Genomic DNA, 16,391 nt, shown 5'->3' with positions numbered 1-16,391 from the left:
GCCAGGAGCCTGCTGCGGCGTGGGCTTCCCAAGAGGTCACAGCCTCCTTTGGGCATCTCCCTGCTCCAATGTGGGATCCTCCATGGGCTGCAGGTGGATTTCTGCTCCACTGTGGACCTTCATGGGTTGCAGAGGCACAGCTACCTCACCATGGACTACAGGGGAATCTCAGCTCCAGCACCTGGAGCACCTCCTGCCCCTCCTTCTGCACTACCTTGGGATCTGCAGAGTGCTTTCTCTCACATATCCTCCCTCTTCTATCCATCTGCATTTGCACAGGTTTTTATCCCCCTCCTAAATACATTATCCCAGAGGTGCTGCCACTGTTGATGATGGGCTCAGCCTTGTCAATTGACAAGTCCCTCTTGGACCCAGATAGCATTGGCTCTGTCAGACACGGGGGAAGATTCCAGCAGCTTCTCAGAGAAGCCACCCCTGTTGCCCACCCTCTACCAAAACCCTGCCATGCAAATCCAATAAAGACTATTTTTTTCATCCTTCTTTCCAGTTATAGGCTTTGTCTTCAGCTTTGATAGGTCCATTTCTGTGAAAAGGTGGTTGGCTATCCCAAGGGCTGTAGACAAAATAGAGTTAGCTTAGAGAGAAATCTGCTCTCAGAACACTGGATACTCAGCTTCTATATGTATTTAGCAGCAAGCAACCAGCAGTGCTAGGATGGATTGCCAAAGAGAAATGAGATGAAAAAGGTGAAAGGATTTCTAAGTAACTTTCCTTGCTGGAAGATCACTTTCTGTGTTGAAAGATCACTTTCCAAGGTGTGTTCCCTTGGTGCTGGGATGTTCACAGGAGGTGCACCAGTCTCCTCATAACCTGCACTTTCGATAGGTGAGAGGTTAATTTCTCCCAAAAGGCATATGATAGGTCCATAATTGCATCAAAGCAATGTCATTCTATAGTATTTCTGGATCTGTAACTTAGGAAGTGCAACCTATAATTAGCAAAAATTGCCTTCTTCCTTCAGACGACAATTTTGTCAGTCACACAAGCATTGAAGTGCATGAAATCCCCGGATTGCATCACAGCCTCTAAAGCTCCAGAGGTATTGAGCAAGTTACCTGTGGAACTTTTGTGCTTGGCACTTATTATGAATGTATACATCAGGGATTGTGCAATGATTAAATCCCTGCATTTGGCCATGATCCTTTCAGCTAGTGCCTTCTCATGCCCTTTGCTCTGTCAAAGGAGTCCTAAACCACTGGAAATTACAGAAGGGAATTTCCCCCATTCAGTTCTGTTTTTCCTGTATTGCTGTAATGCTTTATTTTCATCAGTTCAGACAAGGCAGTAATATGCATTAAAACAACATCTCTTTGTGAGGGTGAATAAACATGGAAATTTTGGTTAACTGCCAGTCAATTAACAAGTGTCAATGTTTCTCATTGTAGGGTATAGGTAAAAATATAGACAATGTCTAACATCCAAGTAGGTAAGAGATGTTTTGGGGTTTCTTATTTTACTCTTTCATGTTTAATATTAGACCTAAACTCATAAAGTGACTATAAGATATAGTCTATCAATCAAATAGTTAATGATCATAAAATTCCTTCTCTATCTTTCTCTTCAGAAATTAATGATGTTTTTTAAGCCTTGCATCTGTTTTTTTAGGAGCTGCATGGTCAAATAGGTTACCATTGTGGGGCTACAGTTTCAAAGCTGATCCCCCCCAAAATAATGGCCATTTTTCCACTGGAATAGGGGTATTTATCAAGGCTGAACTATTAAGTCCCTTCAGCACTTCAGACTTTCAGCAGGTCCTTTGGGATAAAAGAGAGGAGCATATTACCAGGATGCAGCAGCCTGGTGACCTGGAAAAGTGCAGATAGAGGGGCTCTAGCTTTGCAGGTGGTGTCTGACAGCAGTTTGACTCCCCAGCTCTCCTCTCTAACATCCCCAAACTGCTCAAAACTGTCAGTTTCCATATATATATATATATATATATATATATGAAACACACACACACACATATATATATTATTATTATGTGGAAAAGGCTCAGTTTTCCCTGATGCATTTCCTCTCCTTCCATAGCTCTAACTGAATGGCCCTGCAGCACTGGCACCTAGGCTGTCTTTGCCTCACCATTTGTAATACTGTTGCCTAAAAAGAGCACTTGAATTAAACCTCCAAGACAAATTTGTGAGCTTTAAAAGTCAGGCATCCTTTAATCGGCGCTGGGTGCACTGGGTATCATCATTACATGAGTACTCATTTTTTGTTCCCCTCATTGCTGTTACATATTCACGACATTTCCCAAAACTTCTTAGCATATATGCATGTCCTTATAAGGTCTCTGAGGGTCTTCATCTGGGGTCTTCAGTGGTCTCCCTAAGTAACTGCCTTGTGAACTTCTTCAAGACAGTGCACCTGGTTAAAAAGTAATTGGGTGTTGCCTTGCTGGCTGTCTCGCTTCCTCTCTTCATGGTTTCTTTAAATCACTTGGCTCAGCTATCTGTAGTTTCTATGTTGTAAATACTATCAGTTCTTGTTACATCTCTAAACCCCGACATCAATACATCCGGGAGGGTTTGAGCCTGTTCCTTCTGGCCCCTGGAACAACAGGAGGGGAAGCCTAGGAGAGGCTGAACACTTTGTCAGTCTGTGTTTTGGTGCTTTGTCTTATTGTGAGTGCAGCATCAGGGAGGGAGAGCAAGGTCTGTGGGGGAATCTGAGCAGGGGCAACAGGAGGGAGGGAAACTGAGAAGCTTACAGCAAAGTCAAGTCAGGAAGACAAATAAGTTGGGAAACTAAAATAAGAAAAGGTGAGTTAAATGTGACAAACCCAGAAAAAATAATGTGGGTTTGATTGGGAAGGAACCAAAAATGGCTTGGGAAGGAACCCAAGTGTAAGATCATGCTCAGGAAAGGGCCACATCCAGCTGAAGTTTGAGAATCTGCAGGTGTATTCAAACTGGGCTTTCACATCCTCTCCAGGCCAACCTGTCCCTGTTGGCCAGGGAAAGGGGGTTTCCATGTGGCTGATGGGAATTTCCCTTTTCACAACTTGGGTCTGATGGCCCTTGTGCTTTGGCTGTGTCCCTCTGAGGAGACTCTGGGACCAGCCCTCCCCACGTAGCCTCGCAGGCCCCAGGGCAGGGCAATGACAGCTTCCCTCGACCTGGCAGCCCCCTCGCTGACCCTCTCCATGTGCAGCCTTTGAATTGCAGCAGTATTAAGACACTAAACACAGGGAAACCAGGCTGGAAGTCTGGTTGGATCAGGGTGGACAATAGTCACCATCCACTTGTTCCCAAGGAAAAATGAATAATCACCTCCCTTGAACACATAAGCACCTCTCTGTTTCTATATTTTTTTTACCCCCTGTTTGCATTATGGGATTGTAAAGGTAAAGACTGATAAGATACAGTGATGTGTCATATCAGGACTAGCAGAGCTTTCTTCAGCTGTTTGCATTAAAACCCTTTGGCTATTTTTTTTTTAAATTACTTTGTGCAAATAAACTGAAGGCACTTTGTACACAAGAAGTACAAACAAAATGACAGGGCTCCTGAAGTTGGGGCCCCCCTCCTGGCTTTTGTTCTAAATCTAAATCTTAACCTTATCCTAATTTCCTAAATCAAGCAAACCATGAGATAAAAGGAGCACTATAAGCACAAGTCCAGCTGCCACAGGAGGAGGCAAGATGCCAGCCTTGGTCACTGGTGGAGTGAGGAAAACTGCCTAGGGGCAGGAGTACAGGGTGAGCACTGCCTTCCTGATGTCATTGCTGAGGTATCCAGACTGCTGGTGCTTAGGTAGCAGTTTCAAAGTTCAGATGAGATGATTCTCTCCAAAAAGCACTGAATGGAGAGGAAATAGAGCTGTAGAGTCACAGGGGAGACTTGAGATGCAAGGCCACCTCCATCTAGATAACAGCATGGCCTAGGAAATGGCATAAGAAAGAAGCTGGGTATAGGTGTAACAGATTTGTGATCCTTGAAATCTGCGTGTTAACGAAAAAACTATCAAGCCAAACTGTCCTAATTTCAGGTATTACCATTCTAGTTAAGGTAGTTTGAGGCATTGCCTACTGTGGACAGATAGTCCTCAAAACAGCACAGAAATAGCTACATCCTGAGAGCACTGATCTTTACGTATTTTTATGGCATTTCACTATGATCCATAAAACAGTTACGTCAGGGCATGGGTTCTTTGTTGCCTCTTCCCCTGTCCTTGGCCAGGGGCTGTGGCTCTGCAGAGAAGCATCTCCAGCATGTCTGGTGCCATGCACACTGCAAGGCTGCTGCTAATGTATACCCAGCCATATGAGCTTCCCTAAATTGTGGCTATTGTATAGAGAAATTATCTTCTCTGAATAACAATCTATTCTGGAGTTCAAGCTGTTTACATTTCTAGAAAGAGGTACTGGCAGTCTGTGAAGGATGACCGTGCTCCTGAGCTCTACCTTAAGAGAAGCCACTTACAGCTCAGGTTACTCTATAAGCAGCTGGAGTCAGTAGCAGCTCCTGTGTACACTGGCCGACCAGGACATGGCCTGCAGCCAATCCATTATTTTCACACAGATCCCTAAACAGCACGGGAAAGTACCGTCCTTCAGTGGCAGCTCAAACAGGGTGCTTGCAGTGATGACAGAGCCTCTCCCCGGTGGTTTCTCCAGAGCCATGTGAGGCAATTGTAAGATTCCGTGTTTTTGTTGAATGTTCAGGAGTTGCAATACTCAGGTATGGTTTGGGATGGGAAAGCAACAAGCTACAGCTCTTGTTTATGAAGCAGCATTAATGCATTCTGGACAGCACAGATTCGGTGGAAAATACAGACCCTATTTCAGGTTGCTTTTAAGCTCGCTCTGTTTTAGATGAAATAGTTCAGATGTGTAATAAATGGGCAGAAAGTGATGACAGGGAATACATGGTATAGGAAGCTGAAGAAACCTATTTCCATGAATACTCAATATTGCTCACATGTCCTTGCCAATACTACAATCTAGATTTCAGAAAGCAGTAATCTGCAAAGCCTGATGTTACTGTGTCAGCCAACCAGTTAATATTGATGTAGTGCTTTTGTATCATCACAGCTAGTGACCCAGCTCCTGTGAGCACACCATACTGAAATGAATCTGGCTGGGTCAGCCCATCGCCACCAGCCCCCAGGCTGGGTTTATTAAACTAGAACACAGCAGACACACAGTTTCTGTAGGTAACATTGAGAGTTACCTACATTTGACTTTCCTCATTTCACAACCCACACTCCAACCCCTAAAGCTATACGTCCTTCACCCACAGAACCATTACCTCACAGACTTTTATTTCCTTTTCTTTTAGGCAGAATCTATTAAGCTACTTAAAAAAAAATAAAAAAAACATTTCCCAAACACACTGTTACACTCTTATCTCCAGTTATAGTACCAGGAAGGTGTGCTGGGGCCAAATCAGGCACGATGGAATTTGCCATGGGGAAACCCAGCACTGATGACAGCGGAACCCGCCCGCGTGTGAATTCCCGTGGCTCCTGCCACCCCTTTATAAGCAGGTGGAGGTGAGGCAGGGCTGGCAGAACAGGCAGGCAGCAGCCGAGCACTCACTGGAGCAGAGCTGTGAGTGTGGTTTGGGAATGGCTGGCTTTAGCAGCAAGAGCATGGTCCTGGTCTCCCTGATGGGGCTCCTGGCGCTGCTCCTGTGTGGCACCTCCAAAGGTGAGTGAACTCTGGCGTTCTGCCCCAGGAAGCGGCTCTTGGTGCTGCTCGCAGCTGGCAGCAGGAGGAGGGCGAGGTGGAGGGAATGCTTTCAGCAAAGTATGCTGCCTCATCCTCCTCTTCTGTCAGGAGGGAGCTGGATAGTTGGGTACAGCGAGTACTTAGACATCACAGCAGCATGAGCCAAATGGGTTTTATTTACTTTGCTGTTTTCCTTCATTCCAGCACACAGCAATCATGATTGCTGCCTGTCTTACACCAAAGTGCGTCTGCCTCGGTGGGCCCTGAAGGGCTACACTGAACAGCTCGCCAGTGAAGTCTGTGATATCCCTGCAATCATGTAAGTTACTTTTCAGAAGATCCTCCAGTTTTTCTGATACGTATTAACCTTAGGATGTCTGTTTGGGCAGAAATAATTATTTGAATGATTTTTCTTGCTTTTTCAAAAACCTAAATTAACTGAATAAATTGTATATAATACTTGTAAACAAAACACACAACCTGTAGTTGACAGGGACTACTAACTCATGGGACAGCCATACAATGTAAATAATAAATTTCTGACTGTTTAGGAATCAACTGTGCAAACAAAGACGTGCTTCGTTTCCAGCTGAGGGCCACTCTAGCCAACACAAGGTGTTCCCTTGCAAAGACCTGTTAGCAGACACATAAGTGACAAGAGTTCTCTTAATTCACAGGGATTGGATTTCCTTTTCCACAAGGTTTTGTCCCTCCTAGATGTTGATCTGTCACCTTAGTTTGACAGCAACTAATCTCCTTAATCTTAGAAATTATTTCTGGTATCCAGCAAAGGTCTTTGTCTCAATGGATCAAGTAAATTGAACACAATTTTATGGTGCAAACAATGATCCCTGAGACTGAAGCAGCTATTACATTTAAATTTCATTGGATGTTTCTTTATGTTCATATAATATTGGAGGAGTTTGGATTATCCTATATCTAAATGGCATTTACAAAAGCAGTTGTTATTGTTCATTATATAGAGTAACTATGACACTTTTTTTGACAAAATGGATCTTCACAGTATTTACTAGCAGGGATTTCTAATTATTTACTGATTTCTTTATCATTATCTCTTTTCCAGTTTCCACACCAACAGTGGGCTGAAGGCCTGTGTAAATCCTAACGAAGGCTGGGTGAAGAAGCATCTTCTTTTCCTCAGGTAGGAATCTAAACATCTACATAATGACAGGCTGATGAAAACAGGGCATATATGAAAGCTTGTTTCTCACATCTCCTGATGGCGTTGGTGAACACATTTGTCTTTCTATCTCCTGTCAGAATTGGCTACTCCTTTTTAGAGTCTTCTCAGGGACAGTCATGTCCACATGTCCCTTTCCCTACCTGAACTATTCTCTCAGAGAAGAAATCTATAACTGACCTGTGGCTGAGGTCTTCATTTATGTGTGTTCTCTCTTTTTTTCAACAGCCATAAGCTCAAGAGGATGTCAGCCTGATATGGTTTCCAGCAAGGAAATAAACATAGACATGGCTGAAGAATCACCAGGTTCAACCTCTTGGTTGGGATTGTCTTGTACACTGTTGTGTGCTCACTCACCTCCAACTCAGGCTTCTTTGGAACTGTTGAACTTCTCTAGTTGATTCATATTGCATCTCTGGTTTGCTTGAATTAAGCATTTTGTTACAGTTTCTATTTTTACTAATATGTGTACTAATATGACATGATATTATTTAGTAAAGACTACCTTAAGCTGTTGTACAGAGTATTAAGTTTATTGCACGTTGTTTTTGTTTTGTTCCACATGTGTAAAGTGGCTTATTTATTCTATTTATTTTATTACTGTCTTGTGCCAAAATGTTTCCTTTTAGCTGTAGTTAGCATTATAATACTTCTTGAGCTATTGCTAAAGAAAATCTGCCTGTGGAAAAAAATGGAAATTGGAGTTTAAAAAAAATAAATGTTAAAATCAGCACTCTCTGTGTGATACGTTTATTTTGTTAATTAAAACACGTGACTTTCCCTTGAAATGAATCCCTTTGCTTATGAGCCTCCAGCTGAAACAATTACACAAGTGGGTTGACACCTGTTAAAGGCACTTTCCACCTTCCTCACTTTGTTTGCCCTAGGGGTAGCTATGACCTCCACAGGATGTAATTGCTTCCTGACCCCCAGACAACTGCTATAAATCAAGCTTTTGCTTAACATGAAGACCTGTTCTTAGCTCAGTTTGATCTTAACTAGACTTGAGAGACTTTCTTTTACATGTTTCTCTATTTATTCAGGAGGAACCTTACACATACTGTCACTGGGCAAGCTTCTAGCCTGAGGAGGACTGATTATGGTAACACAGTCTGCTCTCAACTCAAAAGATGATATATCTCTAGAGGAGAAATTTGCAGTGCTTTTCTGCCCTTTTTGTGTTTCCTATGGTATCCTATGGCTTCTGCCATAATGAGGTTTTCTTGGTGCAGGATCTCCTGATGGAGGTTAATGATGCCTGACAAAAGTAATGAGACTTCATGGAAGGTAGGAGATGGGTGCAGGTTGAATGGGGAAGGCTGCTCAGCTCTTTACATACTATTACATGGCACACATGAAATTCAGGGATGTGACCATGTAGGCTGTGTAGTTCTCTCACTTTCAGCACTGGAGTATTATGGATAAATTTACACCTTGGCTTGGTACCTTTTAGTCATAGAGATACAAGCATTTATTTTAATTTAAACTGAGAGAGAATATATTTTTGGTGCCCTTGAGAGGGGAGCTGAGATGAATTGGGTTTTTGAAATGATGGTCATGAGTGGAAGGCTGTTATGTTCTGGTTTCAAAACTTGCTAGGACTTAAACAATCCGCTTGTCACTCTGCCAATCTGGGAACTGTCAGTTCTCTGTGAGTGAAGCTCTGAAGGAGCGAGATAATTTAGCTTTAATTTTCAGCAGGTGGATTTCATGTCCTTGATATAGAGGATATCAGGTGAAAAGCTATCAGCTTTCCAGGGAGGAGCTATTACCCAGCATGTTCCCTAATCCTTCCCCCATGTCTTCTAGAACTGGTGCAGGCTCCTGTTTGGGATCAGAGAGTTTTTAGGCTAAATCAGCTACCAACAAAATGGTACATACAAGACTAATGGATCTGTGTTAAAAGTGTCAGAAAACGAAGTTCTTCAAGCCTACCCCGGGAACAGGTGAGCATTGGTGGAGATGTTAGGAACCAGAGCTGTAATGAACTTGGTGCAGAAAAGCCTAGAGACCAAGCTAGTGAATTCAAAGCAGGGGAGCAAAATAAGAAGGTGAAGACAAATATGTGAAATTCTGTGGGTGGTTCTTTACTCCCTGGTTGGGCCTGTTAAAAGTTTTGTATTGTTTCTATAACTCGTCCTTCCTCTGGTCATCCATGGTTGCGTTGCTACAAAACCCCACATGCTTCATCCATAGAGCTATGACTTGTGAGATTTCTTTTTAGTTCCTCTTATTCTGGTTGAACTTTTTTTATATCCAACCTCTTCTGAAGAAAAAAAAAATAAATATTTGTTTCTATGCCCAGTATCAGAAATAGATAAGGTTGTTATGTTACTGGTACAAAAGTCTGTGTAAAAATAACATGTCCCTCCATTAATTCCTGAGGATAAAAACAAGTATTGTAAGCAAGTGCTGCATCTCCAAAATCATCAGATCAGAGGCACATTTTTGTAAGTAACCTTAAGTGCTCAGTTAAAAGTTCTGACAGCTCTGTAAATCATGACCATTTCTAGGAAAACTTGAATCCTGATTACTTTGGTGGGACTGTTTTGCATCTCTGTAGGTGAGTTTCTTTTTCCTCGCTATCTTTGGCCTTCAGCTTCTAATTCAGCATGTGCAATTTTGTTGAATAATTTGAGATGCAGTATTAGATGATGATGGTAATTTGGGGACTTTTCCCCTTCCATTTACATAATTTTTCAAATCGAAATTATTTTTTCTTGCAAAGTGCTGAGGCTTTTTATTACAGCTTGGATATCACTTGGGAATTGGGTATAAGAGCTTTTCCTTCAAAGTCTCAGCAAAACTTCATACTTCACTTTCAAAATCTCCTTCTTGTGCTGTACTGAGACCAGTCCTCAGTGATTCTTGTGCCAGCTGGAGTATTACTATTGAATCCTATTTGTGCATATTCTTTCTGTGTTCTGTTTGTTTGTTTGGTTTTGGTGCATTTTTAAAAAGATATGTTTTTGCTTCCTTTTTAATTTCTTTTTTTCCTTCCACAAAGCAATCTCACACCAGTTCCACTCAAGACACTGCAGCACTTTGTTTTGTTAGGATCCTTGACAGAATACTTTCTGTTCACTTAAGAATCATAATTAGATTTACTAATTTCTTATTTTTTTTTAATCCCACCCCTGCACAAAGCAACAAAATAACTGTGCATGGAAACTGATTTTTGTAAGGAATAGCAAATCTTCTGCTGATTTAATTTTGCTGGAAAAATATAAAACCTGATGCATTTCACCTGCTAGGCAAGTACTAAGAAGTTATTTGTTGCATTACTCTTCAGTTGATAGTAGCTTTTGGCTATCAGTTGAAGACTGGTTTTTTGTTCCTCATCTATTTTTTCCACCTTCCACACAGAGGGGGGGTTATAAAGCATCTGCAAATCCAAGAGACAAATGGGTCAAGACCCTTATCCTGCAGTGTGCATGTTTTCAAGTATATCTGAAATCCAAGCACTACTGGGTGTGCTTAGTGTCAATGGCACTTTTAGCTCCTGGGGATGTTGATAATTGGTCAGTTATTTTCAATTACCAATACCAATGAGCCCACATGTAGCCTGACTTCACTCCTGATGAACTGGAATGCATCATTCTGTAATTTTGTTGAGAATTGAATCAGGGAACTCATGAACCAAGAAGGGCTTTAAGCTTGTGATACTATCACTTGATTCTAATGGCATCCATCCAGCTGGATAAACATCAAACCAATACAGATGGATCAATTGTAACAAGCCTTCTGTATGCTGAGTTAAGCTGTGTTACACCCTGGCAGTCTTGTTCCAAATACCAGACTACAGGCAACATCCTTTGCCAAAATATGAATCATAAAAGAAGCTTTTATCACCAGACTAAATCCAGTGCATTGTTCATACTAAGTTTACTATGCAATTATAGTTGTATGACCGTACATAAATGAAAGCTATGATCTGTGTTCCCATGATGTCGTGATTTCTCTGTTCTGGGAGGTGTCATCCTTAACTGTGCAGTGTTGCAGTCCTAAAACTCTGTAAAGGCTTTTAAATTGCTGTGTTTCTTCCTTCTGAACTTCCAACTGCAGATAGCTTCCAGCCAAAGCTCTCCTAGAGTTGCTGGTGTTAAAACATTTAAACACAGTACACAATAGGTGCAGTCCTGTGGCTGCTATTATACATTAACCATAGTAGCTCATGTAAATGAATCCAGGCACTTGTTTAATAGTCTTTTATCTTCCTTGAATTTATAGCATTATTCAAAGATTATGCAATCAAAAATACATATTAAATGTAAAAGCAGCAGATGAAATTTAGAATACTGTATGGTTAAAACAGAAATATAGTACAGGAAAAGTAGAGACTAAAATACTATTGTTAATTCTTCTTATTAATATACAACAGCATTTCTGTAGTTTTGCTTCTATGACTTCAGTTATATCCCCAAAATAAAGTAACAATTTTATTTGTAAGCACCTCCATCTACGTTTCCATGTTCCTGAAGTTTTGCTGCACCCTAACTTTACTGCTGGAGATGGATGTAGTGGCTCACAGCCTTTAGAGAAGATTTAGTGTGTTCAGGCCAGCATTAGCTCTTCCCTGTGCCACAGTGAATGAGAAGATACACAGGGGTAGCTGTAATAAGCTGTCAGATATGCTCTTCTGTTAGTTGACACTTGGTAAGACATGCTTATGGTAAGAATGAGGGAGAGAGAGAGAAACCAGCTTCTGAAAATGGGAATAGTGTGGCCCAGCACTTGGGATTCCTGGTGAGAAAGCCTGAATGATAGGATCCATGTGATAGACAGCTACAGGATAAAGCAGCTTAGGAAACATGAAACACTGAAATAGTTCAGTTGGGGTACCATGATTAGTGAAGCCATGTACCAAAGTGTACAAAACAGTGCACAAAGCATTTCTAATTTCTTAGCCAAAATTTAGGTACACTCGTGATTCAAGCTGTAACTGTCTTCTCTCGTGGCAACGTGCCCATAAGCAAAGAAAAGCAGAACATTTATGTGTAGGCAAAAATGTTATGTGTAGGATGGCCTAGTACAACAAGTACTTGACTCTTCCTATAGCTTTTGGATGACAAAATTTAGTCAAAACATATATTGTTCTGAGCGTGGCTTGCAAGGGAATAAACTCTGTACCAAGAATTCATATACACAACTATTGAGGTGACAGCAGATGGCATCCTAAGGTACCAAGGGCAGAGAAACACTACAATCTGTTAGGAGCTACAGACACACACCTGGAGGGAACAGCAGGTGCTGTGTATGCACTGACTGATCAAGCTATCTGATTAGAGTCGTGCCAGTGAGATGGGTTCAAGTGAGTGGTCCAATTTGCAGTGAAACTGTCAATTACACTGTCAAGATTAAACTAGTAATTGAATATCCTTGCAGCATCATTGGTCAGGCACAAAGCTACTGATAACACTATAAACTTACAAGGTAGAAAAAGGGGAATTTGATAGATTTAACGTGGCAGATAAATCAAGCTGTAGAGCGGCTTCCAAATGTGGCAGTATCTCATGTATGACTAAGCTGTGTTATACAGCTGTATTTAGGGAATACAAATATAATACAAAATAATATTTTAGCTATATGTCCTACTACAGTGATTTGTTTTTTTCAAATGTACATTTAATAGAGCTGGTTCAAAGAGATGATTTTGTTCCCACGAGCATCTGAATGTTTCATGTTGTTATGACTCAGAGTAAATGGTGAAAATGTCTTTCAGAGATGATGCAAATCTCAGAGATGTATCAGGTATTGCAAATCCCAGAGTTGCTCACTCTGTAGCATCCTCCAATTTGGTATGAGAGTAGGCAAAAAGGTTTCATTAATTTGAAAGTGGGCAGTGCTGTATTATTGCTTATTACGATTAATGGATGATATACACTCATCTTGTTTCACACATCTGTATGAAGTACATTGAAATGATGGTAAAGAAACTTAGAAAACAAGACAGTGTAATAGGATTACCACACTTAGTGAAGGCATACAGAATCATAGAATGGTTTGGGTTGGGAGGGACTTTAAGGTCATCCAGTTTGAACCCCCCTGCCATGGGCAGAGACATCTTCCATTAGAATGGATTGCTCAAAGCCCTATCCCACCCCATCCAAACTGGCCATGAAACTGATATATAGAAAACATAATGGTTTATGTGAAATGTTTAATAAATTTTTGCATTATAAAAATTAAACATAAAATCACAAAAGAGTTACTTTGGCTTTTTTCCCCCTTTTTTTAAATTAAAAACAATGGTGAGACGAACATACTTCTACTTTAGTGGAGCTGTGTTTTCTTAAAACGAAGTGGCTTTCCCTACTTATCTTTTTCAATGCTACTCTACACTCACTAGAAATCCTGTTATTTGTCAGGAGTTTTTGCTTCTCCCAGCTCATAGTTTGACCCAATTGTGTATTATGTAGATGTAGAAGAGCTTCTCTATTTTTCTCACTAGGTGCATCTAGAAAATTTCCTGGCTTTTATCTTGCAGCTCAGACAATGTGACCGCAGAATACTCATGTAATTACCCCATACCATCAGCTTTGCCTTGTCTTGACTGGATGATGCAGACCTCTACTAAACCAAAAGGTCTTCAGCCCCCCACGGTCTGGGCCATGGAAAGAAAGATTAAAGGCTTTCTGAAGTCTTCTCTGAAATGCTAAAATAAGTATCTCTTACTGTTTTTTTTTTTTTTTGCGTTGAGTTTTTTTTGTTGTCAGGTAAACTCATCAGCTTTGCAAGGTTAAAGAGAAGAGCTCCCCCTTAAAAAGTGGACAGCAAGGAAAAACTTGTTTCAGCTAAGTGAAAATTTGACTGAAACAAGTAAGTACGTATGGAACTGCCTGACTGCATGGGATAAGCAAACAATTTGTCAGCGATGGAAGACAGAAGAAAAGAGCAAAGAAGAGACTGTTCCTTTTTGATACTCATTATTATCTCACTGTGGGTGAACAGCACATCCAACTATTTCTGTGAAAAGAAACTGGTAGGTGACACACTTTCTTGGTAAATTGCAACTAGTAATTTTTTTTTTTTAATTTGAGATTTTTAAATTGATGAAAACAGCCATACAAAGATTGAAAACAATCTTTGGGAAAGAGAACACTTTGTCTGTTCTATAACACACTGTCATTTCTTTCTCCTAGAATAGCTCTTACCTAGCAAACAGTAAACTCCCAGAAGATCACATTCCTTATACAAGTAATAGAGTTTTAAAATTTTTCATGGCTGTGGTATAATGATTAGTACTGGAAATAACAGAGCAGAAGGGAGAAGGAGCTCTAGCAATGCACGGAGAAGTGTATGCATGTAGCCGAGTCTGTTTGGGCAAGAAGCAGCAAGTTATCTATGCCAGAATAAAACAACCTTGAGAAAACATTATGTAAACCCATTTAATTCAGCAAGCAGGAACAAGGAACTATCAGAGCACAGTCCTTCTGCATTTGACAGACCTGACAATTATGAGAAAGGACAGCACACAAAAACTCCCCTTAGTAGAAATTCACTGCACCCATTACTGACATAACAGAAGTAGGAAGTGGCTTTCTACATCTTTCCCTTAGCTCAGACTACTCTTGGGCTGACCTTTCTGATTGAGTTCAGCACACCACAGACTGACCTACTTCAGAGCAAGTGGGTCATGATACAACTTTAAATCAGGAAGCTTAAAACCCACTCTTCTCTGTGAGCATGTTTGAGTCAGAAACACTTGCTTCTTGTTATCCTTAGGATGGTACATTGGCTCAAGAAAAGATTGGCAGAACAGGAAGAACTCAGGGTTCTCAAAAGGAAGCTCTTCATTGTAACTGCATTGATTTTGCTTCACATTGTCTGACATAGTTGTCTCCAGCATTGTAGATAAGGGTATATTGCAGTCTTTCAAAGGCTCTTGAATATAGACTGATCAGGTTTATAGTATCTTAACTTTCTGCCACTCCTGGAAGCAGCTGACGTAAGCAAAAATGCACAGGGAGCAACTGATATATAAGTTATCTTTCCAGGCTGATATGACCAATGCTTTTCATCTCTGTACATAAAAGCTGATTATTTCATCCTGGATGTATGTCTCAGCACCTAATTTTTCTTTCCAGTTTAGATATCTTTTAACTCCCTACAGTGTGCATTCTTTAAAGCTGGCCTTTCACGACTCAGATACTTGTGTGCAGTCCTGAGATAGTAAAACAATATTAGGGCAACAGTTTTGCATCTAAATTTTCTATCTAAAAGCATACACTAGTCGCTCATTTCCATGAACTTGAAAAAGAGCTGTATTTCTGCTTAACAATCAAGGTTAATGGTATGGACATCTGCTCAATCTGCTGTATCATCAGATGTCCTCCTTGACTAGGCTTCGAATAGTAAGTCCTGCTCTTCACTCCTTCACCACAGTTTTACCTTTTCTGCCTGAAGCCCCCTCAGGTAATCTAACCTGTGCTACAGCTCTGGTTCTGATTTGTCATAAAGACATACCATTAGTCACTATAAATGTATTTTGCATCCAGGCCTGCCCTGGGTAGCCCTCTGGGAAAAGCTTTGTCTCAGCACATTGTTAGCCCCTCGTCCCCCACCCAGGTGGTCAGCAATTTGTTCTAGTTACTGCACAGGAATGGAGCAAACAAGGCCATTATGTCAGTGCCTCTTTGGGTCACCCTGCACAGCAGGCACAGAGCTTAGAGTGATTGGCTTCTGTCGTGACTCCACTGCTCCGTAATCTCCTGCTTACGGAAGCAAGGAAAGGAGGTGAAAGCTGAGGCCTGATTTGACTTATTCGAGTGCCATTATTGCATCTTGATCCCAGCTGATGACAAGCTGTGAGGTGTCCGTGTTCAGATGGAGATTTACTTCAAGAAAGTGAGGGGAGAAGGTGCTGAATCATCAGGTACTGACATCATGGAGCTTTGGAGTCTTTCCACTACCCTCTCCCCTGTTTTGACTGGAGCTGCGTTTCCTTTTGTGTCTCATGAATAACCAAAAAAAAAAAAAGCTTGTTGGTATAAGATACTGAAACCCTTGAAAAAATGATTGCTCAAGAATAGCACAATTGATTCAATGATGCAAACTCAACCTTGGAGTACAGAATTGAAGAGATGTTTAATATGTGAGTTATAGTGGAACTGCAGACACTCTTCATTTATGTACCAGAAATGTATTAAACCTTTAAATTTGACCAAAAAAAATTAAATGTAGCACTTCTGGTAGGTGTCAAGTAATGCTGAAAGTACAAGAAAGGCTGCATGAATCTGTGTTTACGATGAACAAACTAAGTTAACGTAGGAAGCAGTGTCCATGCCATGTTTGTTTTCACATCATTTAAGTTAAAATGACAGAAAAACACTTATATTCTGAAGTTATAATCTCTGTGGATACATATCATGGTAAACAAATACAAAAAACTGTTAAGAAACTGGAGACCTTCAAGACTTGGGGTTGTTTAAAGAGTTATTTTTGAATAAGTTTGGTCCAAGTAAGTTAATTCAGTTGGAAAGTTGTTTGGATTATTTT

At 40.8% G+C, this 16,391-nt stretch overlaps 1 protein-coding gene across 1 annotated transcript; it reads left to right on the top strand.

Annotated features, from left to right (window-relative positions):
- Nucleotides 1-5,092: 5,092 nt before the first annotated feature.
- Nucleotides 5,093-7,619, top strand: CCL20 (C-C motif chemokine ligand 20). The gene is made up of 4 exons (XM_018075007.2): nt 5,093-5,671; nt 5,897-6,011; nt 6,777-6,854; nt 7,122-7,619. Exons 1-4 carry the CDS (start codon nt 5,590-5,592, stop codon nt 7,147-7,149), a joined length of 303 nt encoding a protein of 100 aa, XP_017930496.1. The 5' UTR covers nt 5,093-5,589; the 3' UTR covers nt 7,150-7,619.
- Nucleotides 7,620-16,391: the final 8,772 nt, after the last annotated feature.

The sequence above is a fragment of the Manacus vitellinus genome, unplaced genomic scaffold (genome assembly GCF_001715985.3).
Source record: "Manacus vitellinus isolate BGI_N305 unplaced genomic scaffold, ASM171598v3 scaffold_29_pilon, whole genome shotgun sequence".
Lineage (NCBI taxonomy): Eukaryota > Metazoa > Chordata > Aves > Passeriformes > Pipridae > Manacus > Manacus vitellinus.
Note: the sequence above shows the minus strand (reverse complement) of the source record. Positions and strands in the feature narration are given on the sequence as shown.

Coding starts and splice junctions, on each gene's coding strand:
- CCL20 (XM_018075007.2), top strand. CDS start 5,590: ATGGCTGGCTTTAGCAGCAAGAGCATGGTCCTGGTCTCCCTGATGGGG. Junction 5,672..5,896: donor CCTGTGTGGCACCTCCAAAG/GTGAGTGAACTC, acceptor CCTTCATTCCAG/CACACAGCAATCATGATTGC. Junction 6,012..6,776: donor TGTGATATCCCTGCAATCAT/GTAAGTTACTTT, acceptor TCTCTTTTCCAG/TTTCCACACCAACAGTGGGC.